General features: G+C 46.3%; 1 protein-coding gene across 1 annotated transcript; it reads left to right on the top strand.

Annotated features, from left to right (window-relative positions):
• The first annotated feature begins 1,904 nt into the window (after positions 1–1,904).
• Positions 1,905–9,625, top strand: MEX3B (mex-3 RNA binding family member B). Its single transcript, XM_040342556.1, has 2 exons — positions 1,905–2,467; positions 6,215–9,625. Exons 1-2 carry the CDS (start codon positions 2,233–2,235, stop codon positions 7,555–7,557), a joined length of 1,578 nt encoding a protein of 525 aa, XP_040198490.1. The 5' UTR covers positions 1,905–2,232; the 3' UTR covers positions 7,558–9,625.
• The last annotated feature ends 419 nt before the right edge of the window (positions 9,626–10,044 follow it).

Raw genomic sequence — 10,044 nt, 5'->3', positions numbered from 1 at the left:
TACAATGGATGGGATCTGGTTGGGATGGGAGCACACAATACAATGGATGGGATCTGGTTGGGATGGGAGCACACAATACAATGGATGGAATCTGGTTGGGTTGGGGATCTGGTTGGGATGGGAGCACACAATACAATGGATGGGATCTGGTTGGGATGGGGGATCTGGTTGGGATGAGAGCACACAATGCAATGTATGGGATCTGGTTGGGATGGGAGCACACAATGCAATGTATGGGATCTGGTTGGGATGGGAGCACACAATGCAATGTATGAGGGATCTGGTTGGGATGGGAGCACACAATGCAATGTATGGGGGATCTGGTTGGGATGGGAGCACACAATACAATGGATGGGATCTGGTTGGGATGGGAGCACACAATACAATGGATGGGATCTGGTTGGGATGGGAGCACACAATACAATGGATGGGATCTGGTTGGGATGGGATCTGGTTGGAATGGGAGCATACAATACAATGGATGGGAACACACAATCTGGTTGGGATGGGAGCACACAATACAATGGATGGGATCTGGTTGGGATGGGATCTGGTTGGGATGGGAGCACACAATACAATGGATGGGAGCACACAATCTGGTTGGGATGGGAGCACACAATACAATGGATGGGAGCACACAATCTGGTTGGGATAGGAGCACACAATACAATGGATGGGAGCACACAATCTGGTTGGGATGGGAGCACACAATACAATGGATGGGAGCACACAATCTGGTTGGGATGGGAGCACACGATACAATGGATGGGATCTGGTTGGGATGGGATCTGGTTGGGGGATCTGGTTGGGATTGGAGCACACAATACAATGCAATGGATGGGAGCACTCAGCACACAATACAATATATTGGAACAAGTTGAAGTTTCGGTCTGTAATCAGCCGGCGGCATCGTTATTGACCTCACCAGAGATCACTAGAAATCCAATTATCGGCTGTATGTCCGACTAGCGATCCTCCCCTCCCCCCTGCATGTGTCAGTCTGCACCGTACTGCGCTCCGGCTATGTGGCGCTTTAACCCCTCCGCCGCCGGGTGAACCCGCCTGTGAGGTCACCGCCCAGCCTCTCCGCTCCTCTCAATGGACAATACACCGGATCCGGTGTACGATCGCTGTGTGTGTGTAGTCCTCAGAGAACACTGCCGTCCCCGAGTCACCCCACAATGACAGGAGGAGTCCATAGGATTGTATGGGGGAGGGGAGAGACACAACAACAAAAAGTGCTTTCATCATGGCAGAGTGATTGGCGGATCATCACCAATAACTGATCAATATACAGACATGGACACAGAGAGAATATATATATATAATGAAAAAATATTGGGAACTATCATGAAAAAATAAAAATTAATATATAAATAAAATAAACAATATATATATATATACATATACACACACAATATAATAAATGGTATGGATATACAAAAAATATTAAAATGCATGTATACATCTAATAATAAAAACACAACTATATACAATCTAGATAAATAACATATAAGATGATGATGAAGGATATACATTGTAGCCATTGTGTATCTTTGTGGTGAGAATATCACAGATGATGAATACAATGTATCAATCTGGGCTCGTGCTTCCATAATAAAGTAGTGCGGTCTGGGCGGCCAATGAGGAGGCACCCCGGGCTCCATCCACAATGCAGATACCCCGGCTGGAGCTGTGCCCCGCCCCCCTTATCTCCCGATGCCCCCGCCCCCTCCTCTCTCTCAGGGCTCCTCATTGTTCTGCATTAGACAACAAAGAAAGGAGTTTTTTCCTCGCTTTCTCTGGAGGCGGGGAGGAGCAGTAGGCGTGCCAGACGCTCCGGGCCCCGCCCCCCGGAGTCGCTCCGAGCCAATGGGGCCGTCCCTCGCCGGTGTCAGTTCCATTGTGCTGTCAGTGCTGGCCGGGTGACGTCACGGCCCTCTTATCCCCCTCTAGTGCCGTCTGGCTGCAGTGCTCAGACAGGAGGGGAGTAAAACGCTGAGTGAGCCGGGGAGGGGCTCCGTACAGATCCGCGTCCATCTCCGCCGATATTTCGGCCACAAAGAAGTCGTGGAGCCGCCGCCTGAACCGCATCTCTCTGGATGAGACCCTAGGACCTGCCGGAGCAGCCAGCCGTACACCGAGCACACCCCCTCCCCCTGTTCTTCTCTCCTTAGTGCCGGACACCGTGCTTCCCTTTGTGTCTGAGCGGGGGATCCGCCGACACCGACCATGCCCAGCTCACTGTACGCAGATATGGAGAGGACCGGCTCCGGGGGAGGAGGAGGGGAGACTCTGGACGACCAGAGAGCCCTACAGATCGCCCTGGACCAGCTCTCCCTACTCGGGCTGGACAACGACGAGAACTCCGTGTTCGATAACGAGCCCCGGAAGAAGAGCGTCAATATGACCGAGTGTGTGCCGGTCCCCAGCTCCGAGCATGTGGCCGAGATCGTGGGGAGGCAAGGTGAGGGTGACACCGGGGCTGGGGGGACAATGGCACCGGGGCATCCACCTACCTGTACTGTACCATCATTGGGGGGCATCCACCTACCTGTACTGTACCATCATTGGGGGGCATCCACCTACTTGTACCATCATTGGGGGGCATCCACCTACCTGTACCAGGGGAATTCACCACCCTATACAGGACCATCTTTGTGTACCAGGGGCATCCACCACCCAATACAGGACCATCATTGGGGAGCATCCACCTACCTGTACCAGGGGCATTCACCACACTATGCTGGACCATCATTGGGGGGCATCCACCTACCTGTACCAGGGGCATCCACCACACTATACAGGACCATCATTGGGGGGCATCCGCCGACCTGTACCAGGGGCATCCACCTGCATGTACTGGGGGGCATCCACCTACCTTTACTGGACCATTATTTGGGGGGCATCTACCTACCTGTATTGGGGACATCACCACCCATAAACTGGACTATCAATAGGGGGGGGGGTACCAGACCTTAACTGGGGGCATCACCACCCCTATAATGGACCTGTACTGGGGAAACCATCACCCTATTTTGGACCATAATTTGGGTGGGGTACCTATGTGTGCCTGGGGCATCACCACCCCCTATACTGGACCATCACTGGGGACATCCCCTTCCCTATAGTGGACCTTCACTGGGAGGCATCCACCCACCCGTACTGGGGGCATCACCACCCTTATAGTGGATCTTCACTGGGTACATCCCCTTCCCTATAGTGGACCTTCACTGGGAGGCATCCAGCCACCCACCTGTACTGGGGGCATCACCACTCTTATAGTGGACCTATCACTGGGTACATCACCACCCCTATACTGGGGCATCCACCTACCTGAACTAATAATGTGAGGATCAGAACTTCACTGGGGGCACCCACCTATCTGTAATGGGGGCACCTCCCTTATACTTGGGGCATCTAGATACTTGTACTGGAGGCATCACCATTCCTATGCTAGACCATTATTGGGGGGGGGGGGGGTTTTGACCTAAACTGGGAATGCCAATCCCCTCCTATACTAGAGACATCACCATTCTTATACTGGCTCATCAATGAAGGGATTGGACCTTCAGATTGGACCTTCATTGGGGTCATCTGTACTCAGGACTTCACCCCCCCCCCCTTTATACTGCACCATCAACTGGGGGACCACAGACCACCACCTCCAGCAACATCTCCTCTGTACTGGGTACCACACCACCCTCGTTGGGGACATCTAGCACTGTAGTTGGATATCTTCTCAGAGGGGTGGGCAGACCACCTTTGGGGACTATCTATAACCACCCATACTGCACATTCAACCAGGTTGATATTAAGATCCCCTTAGCTAGGTACAGCACCATTAACAGGGGGTTATCACATCACCTTCCCTGGGTACAACTCATATTGGGTAAACCCCCCCCCCCCCAATGCTGACTATATCCTGCTACCCTATTGGGCTTTTGTTTTTCTATACTGGGTACATCTCCTCCATGAGACAATGGATGCCTATACATCTGGACCACATTGTGTCTCCTGCAATGGCTGATTGGTGCTGATGGCTTCCAGTGGATGCCTATAGATCCGGCCTGCATTGTGAATGGGATTCGTGTCTAAGTCCTTTTCAATGGTTGTTTGGTGGGTTATAATGGGTGCAGATAGATTAGGGACTGTATTGTAGTCTGTGCCTTGCAATGGTTGGTACATGTGGGTTTTCCATAGATCTGCCCGGTATTGTGAATGTGATCAGTAGTTGTGTGTCCTGGAATGGTTGGTACATATGGGTTTTCCATAGATCTGTCTGGTATTGTTAATGTGATCGGTGTTTGTGTGTTCTGCAATGGTTGGTACATGTGGGTTCTCCATAGATCTGTCCGGTATTGTGAATGTGATCGGTGGTTGTGTGTCTTGCAATGGTTGGTTGGTACATGTGGGTTTTCCATAGATCTGTCTGGTATTGTGAATGTGATCGGTGCCTGTGTGTCTTGCCATTGTTGGTTGGTACATGTGGGTTTTCCATAGATCTGTCTGGTATTGTGAATGTGATCGGTGGTTGTGTGTCTTGCAATGGTTGGTACATGTGGGTTTTCCATAGATCTGTCTGGTATTGTGAATGTGATCGGTGCCTGTGTGTCTTGCAATGGTTGGTTGGTACATGTGGGTTTTCCATAGATCTGTCTGGTATTGTGAATGTGATCGGTGGTTGTGTGTCTTGCCATGGTTGGTTGGTACATGTGGGTTCTCCATAGATCTGTCCAGTATTGTGAATGTGATCGGTGGTTGTGTGTCTTGCAATGGTTGGTTGGTACATGTGGGTTTTCCATAGATCTGTCTGGTATTGTGAATGTGATCGGTGGTTGTGTGTCTTGCAATGGTTGGTTGGTACATGTGGGTTCTCCATAGATCTGTCCAGTATTGTGAATGTGATCGGTGGTTGTGTGTCTTGCAATGGTTGGTTGGTACATGTGGGTTTTCCATAGATCTGTCTGGTATTGTGAATGTGATCGGTGGTTGTGTGTCTTGCAATGGTTGGTTGGTACATGTGGGTTTTCCATAGATCTGTCTGGTATTGTGAATGTGATCGGTGGTTGTGTGTCCTGCAATGGTTGGTTGGTACATGTGGGTTTTCCATAGATCTGTCCGGTATTGTGAATGTGATCGGTGGTTGTGTGTCTTGCAATGGTTAGTTGGTTGGTACATGTGGGTTTTCCATAGATCTGTCTGGTATTGTGAATGTGATCGGTGGTTGTGTGTCTTGCAATGGTTGGTTGGTACATGTGGGTTCTCCATAGATCTGTCTGGTATTGTGAATGTGATCGGTGGTTGTGTGTCTTGCAATGGTTGGTTGGTACATGTGGGTTTTCCATAGATCTGTCTGGTATTGTGAATGTGATCGGTGATTGTGTGTCTTGCAATGGTTGGTTGGTACATGTGGGTTTTCCATAGATCTGTCTGGTATTGTGAATGTGATCGGTGGTTGTGTGTCCTGCAATGGTTGGTTGGTACATGTGGGTTTTCTATAGGTCTGCCCGGTATTGTGAATGTGATCGGTGGTTGTGTGTCTTGCAATGGTTGGTTGGTACATGTGGGTTTTGCATAGATCTGTCTGGTATTGTGAATGTGATCGGTGGTTGTGTGTCCTGCAATGGTTGGTTGGTACATGTGGGTTTTCCATAGATCTGTCTGGTATTGTGAATGTGATCGGTGGTTGTGTGTCCTGCAATGGTTGGTTGGTACATGTGGGTTTTCCATAGATCTGTCTGGTATTGTGAATGTGATCGGTGGTTGTGTGTCCTGCAATGGTTGGTACATGTGGGTTCTCCATAGATCTGTCCGGTATTGTGATCGGTGGTTGTCTTGCAATGGTTGGTTGGTACATGTGGGTCCTGCAATGGTTTATTTTTGCCAATGGCATGCAGTGGGTGTAAATAGAGAATGTTGTGAATGAGATGGTTGCCTGTGGGTCTTGCAGTGGTTAATTGGTGCCATGTATGTCTAGTAATGAGTGTCGGTGCCGTGATAATGATGCTGCAGCTGCATGTGTCTTTGTGCATGCTCATGTATTGTGCTTTGTTGGCACTGCAGTTTGTGCGCTCCCCTCTGCCCACCTTAGATCTCTCCTTGTATCATGTAGGTTGTTGTTGGGGATGCTTAGCCTTTCTTTTTGTGTGCATTTTATTTTTTTATAACACCGTTGGTAATTATCCATTTTATCCCCTTGTTTGCTCCCCAGGTTGTAAAATCAAAGCTCTGCGGGCGAAGACCAACACCTACATCAAGACCCCGGTCCGTGGGGAGGAGCCTGTCTTTGTTGTGACTGGGAGAAAGGAGGATGTAGCCATGGCCAGGAGAGAGATCATCTCAGCAGCAGAGCACTTTTCAATGATCCGAGCCTCTCGCAATAAGAATGCATTGAATGGTGGGGGAGGAGGAGGAAGCAGCGGAAGTGGGGGGACGGTGCCAGGACCTCCAAACCTTCCTGGGCAGACCACCATCCAGGTTCGGGTTCCTTACAGAGTGGTGGGTCTAGTAGTAGGACCCAAAGGGGCTACCATTAAAAGGATCCAGCAGCAGACCCATACATATATCGTCACCCCCAGCAGGGACAAAGAGCCGGTGTTTGAGGTGACCGGCATGCCGGAGAATGTCGATCGTGCCCGGGAGGAAATCGAGGCGCACATCGCTGTACGTACCGGAGGGATCATAGAGCTGACCGACGAGAATGACTTTCACGCCAATGGGACTGATGTTGGCTTTGATTTACACGGCACAGGGAGCCTATGGAGCAAGCCTACCCCGGGCGTCAACTCCAGCACAGCGTCGCGCAAGGCTTTCTCTAATTACCGCAATGACAGCTCCAGCTCTCTGGGCAGTGCCTCCACTGACTCTTACTTTGGGGGCACAAACGGCACAAGGCTGGCAGACTACAGCCCGCCAAGCCCTGCCCTTAGTTTTACCAACAATGGCAACAATAACAATAACGTGAATGGCAATGGATACGTGTACGCCAGCGAGACCATCTCTCCCGACTGCACTGAGCTGGCTTTTGACTCCCCTTTTGACCCTGCCCCTGCCCCGCCCGGGACTGCTTTGCTCTGGTCCCAGTTTGAACGCAACGGCACGACCGCTGCCTACCAAAACAACGCCAACGGGCTGCTTTCCAACCACCGGCGACTCAATGGGGTGGGCTGCACCGCGCCCCCCAGGCTCTCTCCTCCCTTGAACGGCAGCAACGTGGTTCCAGAGCACCCCTTAGCGCGCAGAGTGCGCAGTGACCCCGGCGGTGGCCTGAGCTACTCCGCCTACCCTAACATTGGCTCCGACTCCTCCTCTTCTTCCTCGTCCTCCAGCAGCAGCTCATCCTCTTCCAGCTCATCTTCCTCTTCGTCAGGCATGAGGAGGAAAGGCAGCCGCGATTGCTCCATCTGCTTCGAGAGCGAGGTGATCGCTGCCTTGGTACCCTGCGGCCACAACTTGTTTTGCATGGAGTGTGCCAACCGCATCTGCGAGAAGAATGAGCCCCAGTGCCCGGTGTGCCACACAGAAGTCACTCAGGCCATTCGCATTTTCTCTTAGAACAAAACACTCAAGCCTTCTTCTTTATTCAGTATGCTAAAAAAAAATATGTATATGCCCTATAGCTACATTCCCACTTGTATGGTGCCATACACGTGTGTTTGTCTTTTTTTTTTCTTTTTCTTTTGTATATATATTATTTACCAGAACCTTTTAATATATTAATATATTGTAATATATTAATATGCAAATAATATATATATATATAATATTGTGATGTTGCTTGTGTTAATTGCGCCCTTCCCCCGGGGCTCTATATGCCAGGGTTGGCAGCTCATAGATGTCTTTTTTTTGTAGTAGCCTTTCATGCAATTCCAAAGGCAAATGATGTTTTTTTACAGGGGTCCAGATGTCAAATAGTAAGTGCATGTCTCATTAAAACAAGGACCCCTTTTGTGCATTATTCTCGGTGGTACCCACTATTGCTTCATTTATGTAAATAGCTTGCAGCAACTGATTTACATGCGCCCACTCCAGAAGCAATATTGATTTATTTTTTTTGTGCATCTTTATATTTCTGCCATTCGCAGTGAGGCCCATGGGCCTGTCTTAAATATTTTTATTTTTTTTGGACGCTGTCACATGGCCAATTTTAACCCCTCTCTTGCTGGAAGGTACTGTTATGGCTCTCGAGGGGTTAAAAAAAAAAAAAAAGTGATAAGGCCTGGAGTATATTGAGACAAGGGCTCTTACTGTAGAGGATCTAGTTGCTACCTTGCCAAGTGGGAATGTGGCTTTAAAGCTGCAGTATCTGCATATTATTTTTTATTTTTTGTGACTTTTTTTATTTTTAAAAGAACTTGCAGATTCCTTCCCATTTCCATGTTTTGCAGCTTGGGAAACCAACTACATCTTTTGCATGCTTTTAAGTATGAACAAAAACCACCCTAGGAACAGTTGTTACACTGTACTTCTAAAGACAAATCTTCCAAAATATTTTTAATTTTATATCTATATATATTTTATTTTTTTGTGTCTATTCTTTTATGTGTGGCTTTGTAGACTATAGAAATATTATTTTGACAAGCCAAGCATCGTTTTAAATATTTGAAAGCTTTTTATTTTTATTAATTTTTTTCTATTGTTTTTGTTTTTTTCATTGACCTTCCTTGGAGAACAAAGACACTCCATGGAGCTCTCCCCCATGATACTGCAGCTTTAACAAAAGTAATATTAAATTGTAACATATCTTCTATAAATATATAAATATATATAATTATAATAATGCGTTTAAAGGTTTTAAAGAGACGAATTGCATTAATACAGATTGAAGTATTTTATTCTTTTTTGACTTGAACAAATTATATTTCATATTGCAAAGATGTTTACAAGTATTTTAATTTTAAGTTCAGTGAACTTTTTTTTGTAGCTGGGTTTAAATCTTTTATTTTTTAGTATGGCCTTCTGGCAAAGAACACTGTATTATTTTAATATCTCACAGGTGAAGTAGGGGGTGGGGAGGGGGGGGGGAATACACATTTTGGGGGGGACAAACTGCAAAATAGTTTTTAACAGTATTGTGTTGGGATGGAGATTTTTTTTTTTAATAGGTTCCAGGAAAACCAATGGTTTAAAATCTGCTTCACCCAGTGTCTTTTTCTATTCCGTGATACAAAAGCCTATTTTAGTCTATATTAAAAAAAAATAATAAAAAAAAAATTGAAATGTATGAGCATAGTAAGCCAACAAAAAAAGAAGCCGTTTGACTCCTTTTCTTAACATTTGTATAAATAGATTTCAGTGGAGATTTCAAAAAAATTCTGTTGCACCACTCTAGTTTTAGTATTTCTATTTTAATACATTTTTTTTTTGTTTTGTTTACTACTTGTTTATGTATATGTAGGTAATGTGACTTGAGCGTAAATGTACTTTACTGAGCAAAGTTTTAAAAAACAAAAAAACAAAAAGTATATTTTATTTTATGATAAATGGCCTTTAACCTCATGGTCAAAAAAATACTAATATTATATTTGCTGAAGACAAGATTTGAAAAATTGTATCAAGAGTTTTATTTTTCTGACATTTAAAGTTCTACATTAAATAAAGGTAAACTTAAGTAATGGTGCTACTTCATGTTTTTTTTTTTAAATATTTCTATATAAATGAAAAATAAAATATTCCGGAAATGATGGATTTGGTTTGTGGTGTGAGTTGATGAACAGCACATTTTGGAGCAGAGAAAATGCATTGGGTGCACACATCTGGGGCTGAGTACACACGTGTTGTAACCCTTCACAGTCCATTCGGCATCCACGAAAACGAAAGCTGTGTCAGAGTTGTGTACATAACCGCCATGTCATGAAGGCGCCTCCTACCGTACCTTTGTCTGGCACTGTCATCTGTCTGGTGTGGGTTTGTTTGGCTTTTTATTTAATTTTTTGGTAAATTAATCGTCGCATCTTAAACATTCTACAGAGTTCTTGGAATGTTTTTTGTTAATAAGGCTACTTGGGTTGATTTACTAAAGGGAAATGGGTTGTTCACTTT

Source organism: Rana temporaria, chromosome 3 (genome assembly GCF_905171775.1).
Source record: "Rana temporaria chromosome 3, aRanTem1.1, whole genome shotgun sequence".
Lineage (NCBI taxonomy): Eukaryota > Metazoa > Chordata > Amphibia > Anura > Ranidae > Rana > Rana temporaria.
This window is presented reverse-complemented; position numbering and strand designations above follow the sequence as displayed.